General features: G+C 42.0%; 1 protein-coding gene across 6 annotated transcripts in view; it reads left to right on the plus strand.

The window, feature by feature from the left end:
* FAM172A (family with sequence similarity 172 member A) overlaps positions 1-21,090 on the plus strand; it is a 283,280-nt gene extending 262,190 nt beyond the window's left edge. For 5 of the 6 annotated variants that reach the window (XM_027708757.1, XM_027708763.1, XM_027708761.1 and 2 more), the window contains one exon: positions 3,356-3,522. In XM_027708757.1, the coding sequence (XP_027564558.1) occupies positions 3,356-3,507 (152 nt within the window). In that variant the 3' untranslated portion in view covers positions 3,508-3,522. Of the gene's footprint in view, positions 1-3,355; positions 3,523-18,870 lie in introns of those variants that run through there. The other variant, XM_027708758.1, reaches the window with a different exon arrangement.
* Positions 21,091-22,672: the final 1,582 nt, after the last annotated feature.

Here is a 22,672-nt window from a genome sequence, read left to right on the forward strand (position 1 = left end):
TACCTTAGGAAAAGTTGCAGGAAACCAATTATTTTGGCTTAACATGAGGTTTATTTTGAACAGGCAAAAGAACAGAATAACAGACTGCTATGAAACAAAGGTCACCTCACTTAAATATGAGGGGGAATCCCGTTGGTGCATTAAGGGATTCACGATGTCTTCAAGTTACTGTCAGTCATCATCTCATGAAAGAATGAAATAATAGGAACATAAAGCTTTTAGTTGCTTTGTTATGTGGTTTTGTTATGTTGCTTTGTTATGTGTTATTGTTGTGTACCTCATTCATCTCTTTTTCCATAACAAATTATTATTTCTGTATTATCTCTTATTCTTTAAAGCAATCATAATGCAATTACACTTTTGGGTTAAAATGACAGTTACCATCAGGTAGATTAAGATAAAAATACAAGAGTGACCATTAGAGGAAGCTTTATTCTTCTCTGGCTATTGGAAAGGTAGGCGACCTGGAAGCTCTGGATTTAAGAAACTGCATAAGCGATGTCTTTCCACCAGCAAAGATCAGAGAGCCAGCTCAGCTCTGAACTGTGATAAAAGATCATTGCTTTCAGTGAGACTCCGGCTTGCAGATGCTCAAAAAAAATTCTCCTTGGAGCTTGTGGCTCTGTAAAGTTTTTTTCCATTAATTAGATTAATTCCTTATTGATATTCTTTTAAATAACCATTAGTTTTTGCTTTAAATACTTGGATTTTTTGTTGTCCAAGCACTTAATTTCTTTCACTACCCACGTAACAGCCCATATACATTTCATAGCATTGTACTACAGGAGTTTCCCTTTATTTACTCATTGTACTGCATTAGAAATGAAATTATTGCTGCAATAGCCTCGTCTGTTTGGACCAGCTCTCTCTACTTCCAGGCAATAGCTGGGAGTGCAGAGGAGTCTAGTGGAAAAATGCACATGGGCAGCACAAAACTCTACGCAAGATAGACACAAGCTGTACCAGAGCACCACCAGTAAGCACTATCCCCCTCAGTTTTGCCTGAACCATTCTGACATTAACTAAACTGAGTGTCCTTAACTTGTCCCTTCAATGTGCATGCTTCAAATATTAATATGGTTTTATGTGTGCAGTCTTTTTTCTTCAGTCACAGTAAAACGAAGAAAGGCAATTTTATCTTGTAATGCTCTAATACTGCAAGTCAGTTGTAGAGTTGGAAATTTCAGGTACAATTGGGCTCAGACACATGGACTGGTGAAGTGAGGTAAAGGAGCTGAGAGTATTAGCATAGTAGATTGTCATTTTCTCAGTGAACCACAGCCAATGGAGAATGAAGCACTGACAGTTTTGTCTTTGCCCAGAGAGAATGAGTCTTCCACAAGGCTACTCTTAGCTAGTTTGGAAAGTCATGTCCTGCTGTGCCTCTCCTCGCCTCCATGTCTGCCCTCCTGTCCCTGCTGTGTCCAGACTGTCTGCTGTCCCTCATCTCTGCCTTCCAACCTCTCTTTGCAGCCGGTTTCTGTTTTTCAAGGTCTTTCCTTCACCTACAAAGGTGTTCCCTTCACTTTCCTTAGTGTTCACATGCCACCTCTCTTTGATCATTTTGCAGTCTATCTGTCTCAATTCACTCTTCCCTCTGCCTCCCAGTGACTAGTTCTCCTCTCTATTTCCATTAGGCTACTTTTTTCCCCTTCTCCCCTTGCTTTGCCTGCATTTGGAGCCCAGGACAGTGCTGCCTGAACTTAGTTCCTGTGCCTGATGCCACAATAGCCCACAACATCTGGGAGCAGCAGTGGCAAAATAAAAGTCTGGCTCAGCCCATCTGCCCTGTGTTGGAGCTTGCCCATTGCAAATAGCAAGAGGAATCTTTGGCCAGAGTTAGACTTCCAAATTCTGGGGACTCTGTGCTGAGCATATGCATACAAAATCTTGAGACTAGGCAAAAAGCTGTGTGGATTTTCATGGGAACTGCAAAAGGATGACAGGGAACCTTACCTTCCAAATTTCAAACTATTGCTTTGAAAAATAGAGACATGGAAGCTGCTCAGCAAAATTCTTGTAAGGCTTTCTTTTCTTTTCTCTTTCTTTTCTTTTCTTTTCTTTTCTTTTCTTTTCTTTTCTTTTCTTTTCTTTTCTTTTCTTTTCTTTTCTTTTCTTTTCTTTTCTTTTCTTTTCTTTTCTTTTCTTTTCTTTTCTTTTCTTTTCTTTTCTTTTCTTTTCTTTTCTTTTCTTTTCTTTTCTTTTCTTTTCTTTTCTTTTCTTTTCTTTTCTTTTCTTTTCTTTTCTTTTCTTTTCTTTTCTTTTCTTTTCTTTTCTTTTCTTGTTTTTTTCCTCCCAACAGGGGCAAAACATGTCTTTCCTCAATCTTATTTCCTGAAGTGACCAAATACTTTCAGTTGAAACATAAAATATAATAATTATCAGCCTAAGGCAGAGACAGATCATGGGAATTTTCATTCCAAATACTGAGCTTGGCAAAATTTACAAGCAACTCAAAACAAGCTCTTGTAAAGGGAACTATTGAGATCCCAAACTCACAGAGGACCTCCTTGTTTTATACATGAAAATCAGATAAAAATATCTCTGTGCTCCGTTTGGAGTATTCAACTCAGTTAAAAAGAGTCTGCTTTTTATATTTCAGAAATCCACCTTAAGTAATGGATGTCATAAGGATGCATATGGTTTTAACACTTCTCAGGCCATACCAAAGCTGTTGCATCTAGTTGAGTTGCTAAGCATGCCTGTCACAGATTTATTTTATTAGTTTTGTTGTGGGATTGGTTTGTGTTTGGTTTTGATTGAACCTCTTTTGTTGTGAAACTTAATTTAAGTACTTCCATGCACATTAGAAGTACAGCCCAGTCAGCGTTGTGCAAGTTGAGCAGCAGGATGCCTTTAAGGTGCATCCTTAGTATCCCCTGAGCAGAAAATAAGACAATAATGACAAATGAGATGATTCTTCATTCACATCAGAATGAAAATTGTTTCCCATCAGCACCCTTGTGCTTAAGCTTATGGGACAAATCCTGATGCTTCCATCTATCGCCATGGTAGTAGATGGGATGCATTTCCACCACAGGGACTGAGGATGAGCATGTCCCACTTCTCTTCCTGTGAAAGAGCAGGACCATCTTCTCGGTGTGCAGAATGGGGCAGGGTGTCCATGCCAAGGCTCTGTGCAAGTTTTTGCAGCTGCAGAAGACATGACCATGGTGAGCAGGCTTCACTGCTCCACTCACAGCTACAGCTGCTGTCGCAGTCCTGCTTTGCTGAAAGCATTTTGGCATGGAAGCAGGTTTGCCTTGGTGTGTGAGTTCTCTAAAGGGAGAAGAGATAAATCTTCTCTATCAGACCCGTTCCTCCCAGACCTTTCCTACCCGTTCTCCCATTGCAGACACCCAGATGCATGGACCTCAACAAGGGACAAGGCTTCATGAGTTGCCTGGTTGCTGGTTTCCCCAACTTCACAAAGGAGAGATATGCAAGGGAGCAAACCCTGTATTTACAGTGCCCTGTCCCCTCAGATTGCACTCCTTCCTCGCATAGAGACGGTCCTGTAGGCTTTCTGTGTGTCTGCATGCAGACCTGGAAAAGCAATTCTGAAACATATGAAAATTTTGAATATTTATGCTGTAAACTCTATCAGGTTCCTGTGGAAAGTAACAATCTACCAAGCTACAGAGATACTAATATGAAGTGTTCATGTCATTCTGGTGCCGGAACTGTAAACCATGCCAAAACAGATGGGGATGTTGTTGACTGCAAGTTCTTTGCTTTTTAGTCAGTCATAGATTTTTCACTTTGCACAGCAGAGTGGAAAAATAAATGTTTTCTTAATTTAATATGGCAATATATTGTGATCGTAACGTTTAATTTATCCCCAGACTAATGGGGAATGTGCTGTATGTGTTCCAGCCACGCTGTAAGTTTTCCTCAAGTGTTTATATAAGAGGTCCTCTCTAACTTCCCTCTATAGGAGACAGTTTTCATATTAACTCGTTGCAGAATCTTTTGTGAGCAGTGACTGTCAAACTGTGCTTGTCTGTGCATTTGTGCATGATGATATTGCTGTTATTTAGAGTAATTCAGCTCCTACCTCAATCTTGGTTTCCACCATGCAGTTTTACCCTTATATGTCAACAGTTTGCTTTAAACTTGTTTTAAAAAAACAACCTACAGTGGTTTAGACAAATGAAACCAAAATGGAGCAATAAGTATTAAGAGATATGCATGGGCCACAAACAAAAAGAATTCCCCAAATGTATTTAAGTGATTTTCTTCCTGCATTTTTAATATGATATTTGTAGGCCAACTGTGGCAATAACTGATAATTTTAATACAAGATGGCATAATTCCTGTTCAGTGATTCTTCTGAGAGAAATTACCCTGACAACTTCTTTTTTTTTGTGTTCTAATTTTATGAAAAACAAATATGAGATTTTCGGTGTAAGGAAAAGAAAATAATTTGAATCACCGAGTTTTGAAATTCATTTAAGTATTTCAGCTCTCTTCTGTTTCCAAATGTACTTTTCCTGGCAGTTTCTGTTTCCATCTCCAGCTCTCGAGGTTTAACCATCTTTCTAGCTGGGAGAGACTAAACCAAAGTTTTCTACAGAACCCACTAAATAAGTGGCAAAAAAATCTCTATCATGACACAAGGGATCTTGCTTGATTTTTCCACAGTCTGTCTCAGCAGCACTGGTTCTGCTGGAAGACTCCACATGGAAAGATCAGGTGTTAGATCAGGATTGTATTTTGAAATGAAAATTGCATTTGGAAATGCATTGAAGTCATTAAGCCTCATTGTGTTCTGTCTTTGGGTGTTTGGGTTTTTATTTTTTCTCTGGCTGGTAGGGAAGCGATAAATTTTTTCTTCAAAATTGAAGTGACTGTGTCAGCTTGAAGATACAGGTTTGGAGCTTGATGTTATTTATTTTATTATTTTTTTAAAGGGTGATAGTGAATGAGTCCCTGTTTTGAAGTAAATATGGTCTCCAAATTCCCAAATGAAGATTATTTAATTATTTCAGTATTTAAATGAAATTCTTAGAAACTTTGGCACTCTGCAATTGGATGTTTAAAACTGGATTAGCAGAAAGACGCTGATTTGGGGGCTGTTTTCTATCCTAATGTGTTTTTCTTGTGGACGCAAGGCAGAACATGATCTACAGCTTCTCCAGGAGAAATCCCTATCTGTTCTCATCCCTCTGACTCCTGGTCCCCACTGAGTCTTCTCCAACCACATCTCAGCAATGGGGTCCCACTGGTCACACATGCAAACCCACAGTAAGCATCCCCTGCTCTTAAGGATTTGTTTGGTTGGGGTGTTTTTTTTCATTAACATGAACTTAATATTTCCCTTCATGTTCATCCCAGACTTTTGAGTTCTCTCTTCTGCTCTGGGCAGACCCACCTACCATCCTGACGTTCGTGTGTCTGACTCCCATAGACAGGGATGTCAGAAGGGGTGTTGGTGGAGGTCAGCTCATCTCAACACACAACATACCTTCTTGTCTGCCTTATGGCTGCCTTCAGCTTCACTCTGCCTGCACCTCTCTTCACTGCCTTCCCCAGCTGACGCCTGTCTTGAACTCTTTGCCGCGTGACTGGCTTGCTGCCCTTGCATCCTGAGCATCACCTGTGACTGATTTGGGATGGCATTGTTCAGAAGAGGTAGGAAGTGAGGCACATGCACAAGGGAAATGCAGTGAGCACTTCCAGGCAGACCTGCCGTTTACTGCAACAAGGAGGAGCGTTAAGCAGGGAGTGAAATGCAGCTTTGTGAACATTTATCTCAAACACTTCCTCTAATGACATCTCTGAGGTTAAGCCACAGGAAGTGTGATATTATTAAGCTTAGTTAAATTTAGTGTAATTCACGTCTGCATTGGATTAGTGTTTAGTTTTAAATTCCCAGTTTCTATTATATGGGAGCTTCAGAGTATCTCACATTAAGTCTTAATGTATTATGAATAAGGGTGCAGAAGCCTGAAATCCATGTGGCACACCAAAACTTCTAAAGTTTCTGGGTAGTTCCGAGGCAAATATGCAATTTATTTAGTTAACTGCAGCTGGGATGGCAACCCTATAAGGAATTATTTCCTCCTTTATTTGCTCTCCCAAATATGAAGCTGTGGAGAACAGCCACTGGAGATGGGCTCTCTTATTAAGCTGTGTTTATGAGCCACTTTGTTTGACTGGTGCAGCTGATCCTTGCAGCACACTTCACCTCATCACACTGTAATACGTGCAGACCTGTATTGATTACCATGACTTGCAGAAGAGAAAAATCTTTGCACTTCAGATTGGGTATAAATTATAGTGTCTTCAAAGGCTGTAAGTTACAGAAATGGCATTCTTCTGAGACAACTGCATCTAAAACTGTTGTTGTAGAGATTATTAATTTTGTGATTGTAGCAACAGGTGTACTTGACCCACAACAATGATCATTGTCTCTAAATCCCTCCATCTGGGTTCAGTCACATGCTATCTTCAAGAATGTTCATTAGCAATGACCAGCTAATAAAAGAAGGTTAACCCTACTATAACCTACACTATAGTGGTGTAAATTCACTGATGACATAACACTGTCTTCTCACCATCTTTCTTGCTAATACAGTTATGAGACTCTTGGGAGTGGCTCATGTAGGTCCTAAGTGTACAGGGCATGTGTGCAAAAACTGTATCTGTGTATATACCTAGATGGCAGCTGGTGAAACACAAATGAGAAAAACGTATCTAGTATGGTTTAGCCATAAATGACTTATTGCAAGTGCACAAGGCTTATTTGCACCTCAAGTTTGCAAATTTTTTGCTGGTTTTTTTGAGAAAATTTTTTATACTTACTTGACATAACTAAAATTTTATCAAAATTAATGGAGGTTGTCAGTGACTCCCTAAACTTTTTAACTCCATTTTTTACTTTGTGGTTGTATTCTGATGGCCCAGGTTCATTTTCCATGTCATTTTACAAACTTGGACATGTTTTCTTTCACTAAGTCACTAAGAAAATGTACTGAATTTCCCATGAAACCATCATTCTCACTTAGGAGACCAGCACCTCATTTCTCTAATCATGCAGGGTAGGGTTACTGCATTTTCACAGGTGTATCCTGTTTTTCTACCCTCACCACTACACCTGGGTGGTAGCGCGTCCAGTGTTCAGCTTTTTTAAACACCTACCAAAGCCAGACCTGGGCCTTCCTTTTGCTCTTAAGAAAGAAGAAAATTTGGAGGGGGAAGATGTGTTTGGTGTCAGCAACTGGAAGACAACAATGTTACTGAGGAGATCTCGGATGGGCACAGTAGCAATAAGGTAGAGGAGGTCTTGCTGAAAGGATTGAAGAGATGTCAGAAAAAGGCAGAAATTGATGGGCCATGAGGACAGGAGAGCTGGTGTCAGTGTCAGACATGCAGCAGGATCATGGTCAGGTGATGGGCAAGAGTTCAAGAAGAGCTACCAGGTGAGCAAACTGTGGAAGAGGAATTCAAAAGTGGATGTCCTACAGAATTAGGTATCCTGGAGAAACAGATGTCCCAGATGGATGAAAACCAAGGAAGGAGTAGGAGGAGATTTGGATGAAATGAAGCCTCAGGAAGGAGTGAAGAGGGCATTCCTTCCCCTGGGGCTTGCACACCTACTCAGCATCGCAGGGCAGGGCAGCAAGGGGACAGGGAAGCTCTCTATCTGCCTGAGACCCATGGAAGTATTTGCACTGTCAAGCCTGAGGTATTTCTGAGCACGTACAGAAGTGATACCATTATAAAGCATAAGCTCTAAGGTCAGGAGCTGAGGTGTCTGTGGAGCTTAGACACCTTGGAGGGTGGTGAGTGGCTGAATCGGGATTTTCAGGATCACTTAGATTTAGGCTCTTCAGTTTCACCTCGCTTGCTGTAAGGAGTTGAGTCCTTTTCAGCAGGTAGTGGCTCCTGAAGTAGGTGTCCAGCAGAAGCAGGAGAAGAGGTTGACAGCCCCATCTCAGCCCTCCTTTTGCTTGTCCTGTTTCCACTGTCCTGCAGCAGCACCCATCGGAAGGGGAGGACCAGGTGCAGATGAGTTTTGCTTAGGTTTCCCATAGGAGCAAAGCTAGCATTGCAAAGGCAGCTCTTGGATTGGATTCTTGAGATTTTTTTCTCTTACCTATCACAAAATTAGCCTATTCTGGTAGTTTTAGTCTGGGCCTTCCTTGGTGACCAGTTTGTAACCAAGGAAGTGCCCAGATTACCCAGTATTCCCTATGATTTTTACGTTAAGCCAGGGATATAAGAAGAATGGAGGAGAGGCCTTCACCCTCTTTCCTTCCAGTGGCTTTGGAGGTGTGGGTTCCCTGCTGTCGGTTCTGCTGTATTGGGGAGTGAGGCCTGGCAAGGTCTTGCCGACCTTGGGAGGCAGAGGTTGCCGGTGGTTGTTCCAGCGCGATTTTCTCTTGTCCCAAGGAGAGTAGTAAGATATTCTTTTGTTAATTCTTTAGTTTGCTAGATCCTGAGTTTCTGATCGTGTGTATATCTATTTTTGGGGGTTTTGTTTTGGGTTTTTTTTCCCTTCCCCCTTCCCTTTCCCTTTGCCTTTTGGAATTGTACATATATTTCAATTGTATATAAATGCAATATAAGTGTAAATATATTTATACATATTGTTTTAGCTACCTCTCTCTTGGGTTTTTTTCCTTTTCCCTTGGTTTTTGGGGGGCAGGGGGAGCTCTTGCGGTGAGGTTTGGAGACTTGGCATGGAGCCAGCTTCAAATCACCTCACCTATTAAGGCAAATCAGAGGGAAGTGCCTTTCCTGTGGCTGCTTCAGGACCAGACAGAAGATGGATGGTACCAATGGCACATTGGAGGGGTTGAGTTGCATTTGGTTGGCTTAGGTTAGGTTAGGTTGTGTTGGGTTGGGTTGAGTTAGTTTGGGTTGGAGCCAGCCAGAGGCAATAGTCCTAAGATGAAGCAGGTGTCTTAGTGAATACCATTTCTGTATCTGTGGAAGTACTCTGGACTTGTGTTGACTGTAGTCTTTTGTCTACACAAATACAACAGGACATTATAATCCAAGCAGAAAATTCAGGGGGAAAAAAGTGCCTTTGAAATATTTCTTACATAGACGATTGTAAACATCTTCCACTGTGGGAGTGGGCAGTTAATTTATTCACTAAAAGCTTGCAATATATGAATTCAGATTCTCACTGAAATCATAAAATCACTAGGTGTTTGATGCAGTGCTTCATGGCCGTGCATGTTCTCATTGCAGTTTGTTCCTTAGACACAGGCTCATTCCTGTCCCTGGAAAGAGCTTCTTTACTTCCATAAATGCCTATGCCAGCATCCACACCAGTCTCCAAGCTCTGCTTCTGGCATGAAAGAGGAGAAAATTTTATTCAGCTGCTTTACTTTAAAATTGCTTTAGTGCAATTGCAAATATGTGCTTATCCTGCTAATGATTAAGAACCTTTTTCCATCTTTATTAGATGAGGTGTCTGTACCCTCATTTAGCACGCGATTTTAAAGCATTGCTGCCCCTCCTAGCTGCTCTGGGTGCAGGCATTGCCATTTCCATGATGTTGCCTTGTCTGCTTGGAAAGTGCCAAAGCTATGTTGGTTCATACTCACGCTGCTGGTACATCCTGATGTTTGATGGCATAATTACTATTTAGGAACAAATAATCATAAAACACCATCACGAAGAGTAGCTATTTTCTAAGCAGCTGGTCCTTTTCCTCATCCAGTCCTGCTGTCATCAATGAAATTTCCTGCCTAAGTAGCGCTCTGCCAGGCTATCAGAGCTTGCCAGCAATGGGTATCCTTCAGGTCTCTGCCTTATAAACACTGAAAAGCTGTGGGATTTTGGAATAAACTGAGATTTAAAAATCAGACGTTCAGTATTTCAAATTCAAGTAGATTGCAGGTACTGCTGTGGAATGTTTATATGTGTTTAAATATGTTCTATAAGCCATGTATGCTCGTTAGTGCTGGTGGCATTGCTGCATGAGCACAGCTCCTGCCATGGGCTCAGCAGAACTCAAATCCATTTCTGGTGCTGCCATCAGTCTCACCTGAGCCCCTCAGTCTGCAAAAGCACAGTAATGATGACTTCTCCCTTACAAAACTGTTAGATGTGTCTTTGCAAAGCTGCTGGTAGAATAAGGTGTAACTGATTGCTTGCATCATGCTGCAGCATAAGATCCGCCAGGTAAATTTTTCAAGTTTATAACCTGTGGAAGCCTTGAGGCTTAAATACTTGGTTTTCAGTGATCTCACTCAAGAAGCCACGTGGATATATGTTCTCTCATGAATTGTTGGGTTTTGAGCAGGTCAAAACCTCCATTATTTAAAAGACAATTTTCCTTTCTCCTAGTTGAGAAAATTATCAGTTTTGAATGCTAAATGCTTTATTTGTGCTCTTGGGTGTAATTTTATATAGATTTTTTTTCCTAATTCATGATAGAAAAAATGCATGTGCATTTAAAAAATTTAGTTATCTCACTAATATAGGTTATTCAAATGCTTCAGAGCTACTATAATATACCCTGCTAATACAGTCAATTTTACATGTTGCCTAAATAAAGCCAATAAAGTCACAGGCAATGAAAAGGTAGGGCTGGATAGAAAGAAACTCATGTAGTTATTTAATTTGTCCACACTCCCCAGGGTGAGGTCAGCTATACCCCTTAAATTCCCAAGAGATAGTCTCTAACTTATTCTTAACCTCCATTGGTGAGATCCTGCACCTTCCGTAGGTATGTTCTTAGGCCAAAAACATCTTTATAAGATGTAATCTGAGTATCCCATTTTGTATTTGTCAGGTAAGGAATTTTTATACTTGTCTTTACATACAGGTAAAGGTGGAGTTACGGATATGAATAGAGAGATGGAGGGATAGTGTTATTTATATAGATCCTACATGGATGGAGATAGATACATAAAGATTATGTAGAGATAGGGATAGATAAAAATTGCAATAGAGAGATATACAAATATAGCAGTATAAATATAATTTCAAACCCTACCTACTTCTCTCTTCATGCTACACCATTTTAACAGTTTTAAACTCTACAGTTATATAATATTGAGTCCAGCTATACTGGACTCCTTCTTCAAGGAAATGGCTTGCTCTCCTGAAAACATTTCCTGCATTTGAAATTACTGCCTTTGAGAGTGTTGTTCAGTCACATACACACTGAGGGTCTGATTCAGCTGGCAATTGCTGAGATGCTATAACGCTGACAGAGCAGATCAACCCCCGAGCATTGCAGGGCTGCATTTCCACATCTTCATCTCATCCCCACAGTTTCGTCAGAACCACTGGTTTCCCACTGCAATTTTGGGTTGTTATGACAGCTGGCTGGCATCAGCTCTCCTGCCTGACACCACTCTTGCCCTGTGGTGGGTATGCAAGTTTCTCCCAGTGTACTCCCAAAAGTGGGGCTGGGAGGGACAGCACCCTGGAGAGGTGCTTGAGGAAATGGTGCAACCTGAGAATCCCATAGCTCTCCTGTGATTCCTGGAGTCTGGATCCATGATTTGCCCATTTATCTGTGCTTCTGCCTATTTGTGCAAAAGACTATTGGCAAAATTTTGGGTCCAAGGACGAATTTGCTTTTCAGGACTGTTTACCCACAAGCAGCAATTCAGGTCAGCCCATAGCTTGAGGTTCTGTAACTCTTCTGTCTCTCGAATGCTGTTTAATTGGCCTTTTTTGTGAATTCATCCTTTTTTTAAAGCAACTACATGCAATTGGTGTTATTGTGATTGTTTGCATTGATATTAATAGCAGTTCTGGCCTGGATGCCTGGTTCTTACTGGAAAGTCCTTATAGGTGTTTGGTTTCTAATTTTTTCCCTTTTTTAATATAGACTGAAAAGAAAATTACTTGGCTTTTGGTGACCCAGAAAATGACCTGCTTTTGGTAGCTTGTATTCAGGAGAGAACAACCTTACAACTTTCACTTGTTTGACCAGTTCACACAGGAGCAAACAAATGACCTGTGCTCATGGGACTGTCCTTTAATATTTAATGAAGAGTAGTGGAAAATGACAGCTGTGTTAGCCTCATCTGTTTCCTGCTTTGCAGATCTTGTTTGCAGTAAGCTTTTGTGTGAATCTTTACGTCTTGTTGCTCACAGGGCAAGAAGAATTTATCAAACATTTTTTTACTCTTTTTAACCACTTGCTTCTTGTGGGTATTTTGTGTGTTGTAAACAAGGGGTGAAAAAAAAGCCAATGGCAAGTATGGGAGTTCAGAGGTAATCTTTGTTCTGGGTTGATGGGATGCTTGTTGCTCTGTTTCCATCATCCCACTAAAGATATTAGAGATAATAAATGTCCAACAAAAGTAACAACTGGTCTGTGTCACAGTAGATAATAACCAAAGTATAAAATGCTTTAGTATGTGTAGTCTATTCTCTAGCATTGCCATGACTTTTCTTATATGAATATTTAGTCTGAATCAGCTTACTATGTGTCTAAGCCTTCTTAATAAGCTGTATTTAATTTCTTCAGATTGCTCTGTTTCTTCTCCCTTGACTCCTCCAAGGAATTCATTTCCCTTCACAGTTACTTTTAGATTGTTATCATGCCCATGACTCCACAAACTATTACTTCTTAGACAAACTAAACACATCAAGGTTTGGGGATTGGTTTTGAGTTGGGGTTTTTTTGTGTCCCCTCAGAAATTACTGCTTTCATTTCATTAATTGATCTTTATCTTATCTCTGAATTTTGCCTAAGCTTTTAATCTTTCTTTACCATTGTGACATCTAGAAGTGTGTATGCAGAAGCCCCTAGTGTCATTGGATCTCAAAGTTCTTGAGCTAATGGAGTCATTCACAATTTTTCCTGAACCTCTCATTTTTCTGGCCAGAAGTATTAAGTGATTTTAAGCAAGATATATTTTTTAAATCTCCTTTTTCCTTAGCTCTACTGGTGATGCTCTGAGAACATCTTCTGGTTTGGAGTTTGAGACCTGGAGGTTTACATCAGTAGACTAAAATAGACACAATAATTTCTTCCTATGCAGATTCCATAGGGAATTACAAATGGAGAAACCTTATGAATTAAAAATAGTTCTGTCATAGTTGATAATATCTGATACACTAAAGGGTAAAAAAAACATTAAATTCCTGTTTAGAAATAACTGTGATACAGAAGTGATTTGTTAGCAACCAGAAAGATAGATGCAAGAAAGGCAGAACACATCTTTTTCTCAAACATAAAAGTGTATTTGGACAGTATTGTCATGTTGCTACAGAGTTACAGAATTGCATACCTAAGAATTAAAGAAGTTCTTCAATGTGTGTGTGCATAATGTAAGAAAGAAAGAAATTGTTTCGTAACTTTCAGGAGAAAAAAGTCCTTTCTGAAAGGTGTATCACAGTCATGTACCCAGATGGAGTTGCCTTCTTTGTTAATTTATGTGTAAAGGAGGAATGAATTGTGTTGGTGCTCATATTTAATAGGGTTTAAGGTGTTTCTGTTCATGCAAGTCTGTATTTCAACCTTTAAAACATTCAAAACAAGTTTTGGTAAGACTGAAGGCCTTTTATATAGGTATAACTTGAATCATAAATGTTAAAGCGATCTCTGCCAATGTCTGGGGACAAGATTGCAAAGCTACTGGCATTGGTGTTTTACAGCATGGCATGGTCTCAGTGCAGACCACAACCACAGGGACAGAGCACACTCCCCGCTGAGCAAGATGCTTGTTGAGGAGTTAGAGCACTCTCCATACCAATGGAGACTAAACCCCAAGGCATGGAGCACCCTTAATTCATTTTGAAGTCCACACTATTTAGAGACGAGCTACCACGTAGAGAAGCAGATCCGAGGTCAGTCCTGTGGCTAATATCTGTGGAGAAGCTTTTCAACCTGGAAACTTTTCTCTGCAGAAATATTTAAGCGCTGAGGCATGTATGAAGATCTCTCCCAGCTCCTGTGCAGCATAAGAAACCTTTGTCCCACACATCTTGTAAATGTGGCAGGGGGCCACCATTGTGCCATGCATCTTCTGGGCACCGTGGGAGGAGGCTTTTGTCTGACACAGTGGGCAGGCGCCATAGGAGGGCACCTTTGTCCTGCACAGCCGGTAATCGCAAGAGTGAATTATGGGGATTGCAGAGCTCCTCTCCACAGGCACTCTGGTTTCAGATGGAGGAGTTTGTTGGCCTTGCTTGGTGAAGTGCTGCTTTTCCTGAGTGGAAGTGGAAAGGGGAGGCAGTGAAAATGCATTTGCATGCGTGTGTGTAAATGACCATCAGGATCATCCAGTTGTATTGCATGGCCATCCCTGCATGCACCAATCCCAATCTCAGTCATTACTTTTCCCCTTCTCTATTTTTCCTACCCATTTAAGCTGCCCTTTTAATTACTATTATTACTTCTCTGTTCCTTCTTATGTTTGTACTATCTCCTATTCAATATTCTGTTCCTGTATTCCATATCTAAATTTTCAATATTCTTTCAGATGACTAATAGCCGCGTTTAAGACTTCAGCCCAAATACCACTCCCTCTGGGACTTCATAGGTGTATTTTCAACTCCATATCGTTACATCGAGGTTTTTTTCTTAAATGCTTTAGTCGCTTCCCCAGAAGTGTGCCAATGCCCGTTTCCAAGAGTCTGAGATGATATGTTATGAGAGGGGCATAACTCTGCATCTATGAGATGAGATGCTGAGTCTGGACCCAACCTGCAGAGATGCCATGTGTACTGTGGGTGCTGGTGGACATGCTGCTCTCAGCTAGAGCCAGCACAGGCATGGCACCACACATCTGGGAGATGTGTTACTGTAGATCTCAAGTGTTGTGGGGCCTCCTTGGCTGGAATAAAGTAACTGATTTGCAAACGAGAGGTAGTAGTGACCACAGCTGTTAGAGCAGTAAAGGTCATATCATAATCCATTTTAAGTGATTCCCCAGGTTCCCACTGTCCCCAGGTTCCCAGGCTGACCTATGTGGAAAAGAGAGCAATGGATAAATCACTCACCTGCTGTTTTTTTGTAATTGAATAAACTGGACAAGTTTGGGGTTTATCTGTTCTTCTCAAATTTGAGTGTGTTCTGTTCTAAGGCTGCTGTTTACCCTAGAGGTACTTGTGATTTTTTTAATGTTGATCTCTTACTTTACTAATATCCAGACATAAATTTTATGTGTGGTGGTTAGTTTCAATTAATCCTCCTTTTCCCAAATTAGCATTTTTTTTCTTCCCGTTCCCATCCCAGTCCTCTGGTGCCTACCTGATTGTTCATGAATTCTCAGAAATAATTTCCAGTAGTCCAGTAAGTTCATTAACTGATTCCCTGAAGACCCACAGATGCATGTCTTCTAGACCTGATGATTTTGGTATTAAATTTTTTAAAGTATTCTCTTACCTAATTTTTTATATCAACAACTGTATTGGCAAGTCTTCATTATTTCTAATGATCAATATCTCTTTGTGGCAGTTGGTAAATTGATTCTGGAACTTGTTCACAGTTTTGCAATTGTTACTCCTTCCACCTCAACATTATTGCTTCCACCATCTCTTTGGAGTTCCTTTGCAATGATGTTATGTACATGTTAAAATATATATTATTTTCTCCCTGCATCTCTCCATGCTGGCAACTGGGAGAAGTTAGTTTGCTTTTGTGGCATTTCTGTCAGTTCTCTCTCTGGGCTGGGATCATGGGGGAATTATATTTTTTTGTCCTCCAGTTGTAGCCTTTGCATATTTTAGAATGTTAAGTGTCTCCCACACTTAATAGTTTCTAGTGTTTTCATTGTAGCATGCTTGTAAGCTTTCTCAAAAAATTAATATCTGAAATCACTATACACTGTGCAACAGCCCATCTATTAATACAATATATTGAATCGTGGTTTATCGTCATGACCTTTGAAATTAGTGAGCACTAGGGACATATATCTTAGAGGACCTTGGCTTTAGAAGAATTACTTCTTATTGTCTGACTCTTACAAATGATTCTATCAAAAAATAGATGGGTGCTCATGCATTTAATTTAGATCTAAAAACACAATTGAGATTGCAGTCATCAATGATATTTTTCCTCTGGCAAAAATCTTATGGCCAAATCTGTTGTCACCCTTAGGATATAATTCCACTTGCTTCAGTTGAATTTTCTGAGCCTCTGGTATATAAATCATAAATGCACAGTCTGCGCAATGTTAAATTTTTAGGACTCTCCCTTTAGTAGTAGTTGAATGCGAATACATTAGGGTAAAATTTGACCTTTAAATGACTATAAAGGGCCAAGGCAGATACTTGGCAAGCTTTTCTTATTGCAGTATTAATCAAGCAAAGAATCATCATAATCCTGGAAACTAAATAGCCATTGTAGTGATTTTATCACCAGGGAAATTGTTCATCTGCCAGTAAGATTGTTACTAAGAAAGGGAAAAGAGGGAGTGTTAAAATTGCTTTAGATCGCTGAATCATTGAGTCCCTCTAGACTCAAAGCTTGAATTGTTTTTTGAGAAGAGTGGGTTGAGTGGAGTTGTTGCAGAAAAGCTACAGGTTAATCAGTTTCAGTAACACTAGTCAATGTGAGCATGGTCTCTCTTGAGGACATGAGGAAAGTGCATGGGAGAAGGCAGGATGAAGAAAGGGACAAGGAGGTTTCAGAAACTTATTTTTTTGTTATTTTTTGTTTCTTGATGGCCCTTTCACAGACGAGGAAGGTTGTTGATGAAAAAGAAAGAAAGGAGAGAAAAAACCAGCATAATATTCACAGTCTATATTTTCATCTAATTTAATCCAGTGGATATTAGTGAGAATTATTACAATCAAAACAGAAGGAGACAGATGCAGGCAGGCAGAAGTGACAGAGATGTGTTTGTGTGGGAAATGTCTGTGTAGGGCCCAGAAAGCCACATGGGGAGATGTTTTGCCTCTCAGGACTCAGCATGGTACTTACCATGTGCCTGACACAGGTGTGTGAAAAGCAAGTGAAACACCTGTGCAGGAGTGTCTTTGGGGTGTGCTATGACAGCATGTCCCTCCATAAAACCAGCTTCAGTAGATGAGTTTTGCGCTGCTGGCATTGCATGGTGACAGTGAGCAATCATAACACCCACCATGCTGTAACCTCAGGGATAGGTCTGTTAGGCTGCAGGTTGTGCGGGAAGGGAGGCTTCATCCTTCTGCTGTGTTGGGACACCTCTGTATACGGGATGACCTCACAGCATGGAACAAGTGCTGAGAAATATGGCTAAGGAATGGCTCTCATAGGGGATGGGATAGGTGATCTGCATTGAAAGCCACCTGCAAGGTAGAATTATTGAGTTATTTAGGTTGGGCAAGACCTTTAAGGTTGTAGAGTCCAACTATTAATCCAGCACTGCCAAGTCTACCACTTGATGTGACGGACTGTGTCTCAGCAAAGAGTTTACACAAAGGTGGGTGAATTTGGAGGTGGAAAACATTTGTATAAAAGGTGCCTCTGCAAAATTTCTGGAAGATGTCATGAATTCACTCCATACAACGAACATGAAGAGGGGGAGTAAAATGCACATGTGCATGTGACGTGGACTCTCTTTGTACAAAAATGTTTCTTTGTGTGAGAAGTGGTGTCTTTCCATAGAGGGCTTTTTTGGAGATGCTTATGTGATGGCTGCCTTTGAGGGAGCAGAGGAGTGCAATGTGACAGGTAGTGCCACCATCAAAGACTTTTTGGAGGGGGCAGCATGCATGAAGCCGCTAAGGATGCCCCATGGATGGATACACAGAGATGAGGGTCTTTACGGGGGGGTGAAGGTGGATGTGCAGCCAACACCATGTTAGAGCATCCCTCCAGGGCAGCCACCCTGCATCCCCAGGGACTGATGACTGCCCCATGTGCTGCAGGGACCATTGTCCACTCCATGCTCCATCCCTTTCCACTGGGCAGGCCATGAGCACCATGTCCTTCATTGTTGTCCTCCCCAGATTGTGATACTGTCACAAGACTGTTACTAGGCAACAAATGTGGTTACCAAGTCTCGGCAAATAGCTGAAGGGGAAAGTGAAGTGTTGCACCATTGTAGGGTAACCATAGCAATGACCTACTATTACAGACTAAAGAATTATCATTAACAATGTTAAAGTATCAAACGGAGGCCCAGGATCCAGAGACATTCAGGCAACATCTCTGCATAATTGGGTTACCCAGGAAGAAGTCCCAACTTTTCACAGCCCTTGGTTCCCTATCTCCATTGTCTTGCTTTTGTTTTGGGGGCTGGGGGGGAGGTGTGTGGTTGTTTAAATAAAGCAAATGCACTGTGCATTGAAGAAGACACTTGTAAAGCAATAGAAGCACCTGCCAAAAAAATTTAAAAAACAGAGATAAATCTGTATGCAGAGGGAAGATGTAAACAGGAAAGGTCCACTTTATTGCCTCTATATCATCTGTGGGAAAGGGTGCATGAAGGATGCCTTCATGATACATAGGATGTTATTCAGATCAGGTGTTCTCTTTCACTTAAAAATGCATGTGCCAGGCTAAAAAAAGTGTAAAATGAAAAATAAATAGTACAAAGTATGCCAGTCCTGGAAAGTAGACACTTTATTTTTCCCGAGTTAGGCCAAACAGGTGAGGTACTTTAACAAAGCTTTAATTAGCAGGGTACTTTGGGATCTCATTTTCCCAGACCCAAGACATGTTAAGGATCTCTGATCTATGATCTGGCTGGCCATGCATTTGCCTATGCAAGTGTGTATGTCTGTCTGTCTGTCTGTCTGTGTGTATAGTTGTTCCTGCCCAGCTGTCCCTGAGCTCAGCAGAACAGTCCTGACCCTCCCCAGGCTCCCCCTAGACCAGCTATCAGCAGCTGGATTAATTCCCCGGGTTTTGCATTTTTGCATTTACCTGAGCATTTACCCTGCATTTATCCTGCAAGCAACCAGCAATCACAGAACAACTCCTAGTCAAACTGTCACCTTTGTGTTTTGCAGGTACAGAACGCCATGAACTAACTTCCTGGAAGAGTTTTCCATCTGTTTTCAAGTTCTTCAGTGAGGCTGTAAAGGCAAAGAACAGCTTGGTGAAACCAACCCCAATGCGGCGCTCCAACAGGATAAAATATGAAGAATTCTAAAAGGAGGGGAGACAAAAAAAATCTGCCACCACCACCGATGTCTTTGCTTGTTTTCTGCAAGGAGTCTCCCAGCCCCTCATTAGATTGTTTTCTTCCTAGAGCACAGGGTCGTGATGTATACATCTAAATAGCGTTTTGCATTATTTCTAGATGAGTGCAACTGTCAAAGCAATATGGGTTCACTGGTTGTGCTTCCTGTGGGCTGTAACTTGGATTTCGTGCTGCTCATCAGTGTGCAGATTAAGGCTGACAGTGGTACTGCACAGTGCAGCATGGTGCAGCTCTAATTGCCCTGACATAGCCCTGCACCAAGCTGATGCCAGAATTTAGCAGCTTCATCTCAGTCCTATCGCCTGCAGGATTTTTTGCAGCTTCCTTCTATTTTGAGACAGAACAAAATAGGAATTACTCTTTTATAAAAGACAGCTCTCTAACTCAGACATGTTAACCAGCCTATGATTTTACACCCAGTAGCCTTCTCTTTCTCTGGGACCAAGCAGGATTGACTTTTAACTCTTTCATTTTTCTGCTGCTAAGAATATCCAAGAAGTTTGGTCCAGAATTCTAGGAAAGCTCCATTGTTGTAGAGATTTTCTCCTCCTGCCACATCAATGGCATTATATGTAGATCTTATCTTCCCTTTGAAAGCTCCACTTAAAAAAAAAAAAAAGCCTATTCATTAACGGGCTGGATCACACTGTGAAATATGACAGAAGAAAAAAAAAAGAAGAGAGACACACTGCGTATTTTCCTGTTTATTTTTAAACACAAAGATGCTTCCATTTTCATATGCTGGGTTTGTAATGACTTACCATCCCGTGGTTATTCCCTTTTACCTAAACTCATGTGTTCATCACCACTTTCCCAAGTGCTTTTGTGAAGGGCGGCCAGTGGGGCTGCTCGGTGTGGGGACACCGTGCAGCACATGATGGGGATGTGGCTGTAGCCATCACAGTTGCTGTAGGCAGCTTCTCTCCACTAAAATTAAGGGACAAGACATGTCTAATAGCATGTCCTGTGAGCAAGCACACTAATTAAGCTCCTTTACTATTGATGATACTAAATTAAAGGGATCTTTTCTTGGACAGTCATGCCCCCCCTCACCCCTGATGCTGTTAGTGCCGAGGAAGCAACACTCGAACACATGGGTTTGGGACCCCCATCCCACCCCTCCTCGTGCTATGTTTCCAGTCCCACACCTGGGGGGCCAAAAATGGTGGTGGGGAGCATTAAAATGAGGTCATGTGGGAGCTGGGGTAGTAGTGAGGAGCAAGGGGAAACCCAGCTGAGTTTGTGCCTAAATCCTCCAGCGGGGGGCTATCTGTACCCGCGGAGTTCTCACATCCCTGCCTGCTTCTACCAGCAGCAGGGCTTTGCTTCCGCAGCTGTCGGCTCCAGTCACCTCACTGCGTTTAACGTCTCCCCTTGGGGAGGGATGCTTGGAGCATCTCCCTCGGGGGTGTGGGGGAGGTGTTAGGCCATGCCTTCACAGAGGGAAGTGCAGAATCCACGTCTGGCAGTTTTTCTTCCCGAAGGAAAACCTGTTGCTAGGGGGAGAGGACTGCATCCGGCTCCCCCTGCCTGGCGGTCTCCACCTTCCTTCCCATTTGGAGGATGCTGCTGCCTGTGGCTGGCCTGATCTCCCACCTCAGGGGCCTGCAACCCCTCCTCCCCAGGCCCGTGTCCACCCCAGCCCCCGGACCCTTAAGGAGAAAGGAGATAGTTTACATGGCATGGTTTGAGTGTCTGTGCTTTGTCCTACAGCCGGGGAGGATGGGGTGGCCAGGGAGGTTTGCACGCACATCCCGCCATCCTCCTCTCTCCATTGCTGGGGAGGTGCAATGGGGTCTGTGGGGTGCCAAATATTGCAGAAGCAGATCTATTTTTTTAACTGTCGATGAGAAACGAACTTTACAAAAATTTCTACTGTAATGCTTACCCTTTTCTAAAAGTATTTTCCTTTACTGTGCCCCCGGTCCAGTTCGCATTATCGCTTCTGTGGGGGACTGTAAAGCACAGGGGGTCCTGGTACTGCTCTGCTTGCAGTGAACAAAAAATAAAGATACTCTTTTCTCTCCTCTTTGCACGCTTTGTGTCCCTGGGTCAAAGCTCCACAGGAGCTGCGGTCCCTGGTGGGTAGCGGGGGGGCTGCGTGGGCAGCATCTTCCCCAGCCTTGGAAAACGCATGAGGGGTGCAGGTGTTTGCAAAGAGGACCTTGAAGGGGTGACGGGTGGGGGTGGAAGCTGTGAGTGTGGTATGGGTTGTGCTAGGCTCCTCCATGCCATGGGGTGGGCTACATGTCCAGCCCCATGGCTTAGGGCACGGCCCCCCTTCTCAAGTGAGCATGGGCTTCTCCCCCCCTGCCCCTCATTATCCACGAGTAGCTGCACAGGGTGTCCCTCTCCCCTTTAGCTTCTCGTAAACACTAAATCATATAAAAACACACCCTAGGAGAGGGGGTTGACTGGTTTCTCATGCAGAAGGACCTTTGCAGAGGGGCGTGGGCTGGAGATGAGGGAGGAGGTGTCTCTTCCCCAACCCGCAGAGGGTGTGCGGGCTGCAGAAAGAGCATGGGAGCATCCCAGCATGTACCACCATGTCCATGTCGCGTGGAAATGGTAGCCCTGAAGCACACTTAGAAGGGATGAATGTTCATTTAATCTATTCCTTGTAATCAATGTTTTTAAAGGTGCACACCACTGGCCCCTCATGCAGTGATGTCTTTAGCAGACGGAGATATGACACCAGCCTCCTCCCAGTTTCATCACGGGGAACTGGGTAACTTGGGAACTTGGCACTGGGCATGCAAAGGTGACCAAAAAAAACCCAGAACAAACCCATGAACCCACAACAACAGAAAGCCAACAAAACTGACCCCATGATAGAATCTTCAGGAAAATCCCCCAGTTCCTTATTGCCCAAATGCTTATGGTCCACCTGTCCAAAAAGTTTGCACACCATTTTGTGAGTTGAAATGCTGCTGTTAAAGCTGTGGGCCAATGAGAATAGTTTCCTTATCAAGAACAGAGAACAAGAAAAAAAATGTTCCTTGAGGAAAACAGCTAGTGGACCCCCAAACACAGCACAGCTATGCAGAAAATATTTTAAAATGGGTGAAAAAAAAGCAAAGAAATCCCTTATCTGCATTATGCATACATGGTTACAGTTACAATTGTCGCAGTGTGATTCTCCCAGACTCAGTCAGAAGAAGCTGCTACTTTCCATGAAAATGTGCATTTTAACTCTGCTTCTGAGAAACATCACTTATTGTAGGGTTTTTTACCCCTCTAGAAATTTCATTCAAAAGTACAAATGAAAAGTGTCACATCTAAAACTGCGTGGAGCCACATATTGCACCATTCTCTAGTCAGCCAAGCCAAAAATAACCTGCCAAGAACGTGTACTTCCTTCGTACACCCGGGTAGAGCTACATCTTACTGAGTGAAAAGATGCATGTGTGTGTACCTCTGCACACATTTGTGGATATCTTGATCTTGCAGGGACGTGTATGTGTGTGTGCGTGTGTGTGCGTGTGCGCACTCACGTTATGTTGACGTACACAACAAAGTGTGAAAAATGTACTTCTTAAAAAACTTAGAAGGAGATGTCATTTATCATTGTACTATCATAATACCACAAATTTCACTTTTCTGTTCCA

This window comes from Neopelma chrysocephalum, unplaced genomic scaffold (assembly GCF_003984885.1).
Source record: "Neopelma chrysocephalum unplaced genomic scaffold, ASM398488v2 Primary Assembly neopelma1_96523, whole genome shotgun sequence".
Classification (NCBI taxonomy): Eukaryota; Metazoa; Chordata; class Aves; order Passeriformes; family Pipridae; genus Neopelma; species Neopelma chrysocephalum.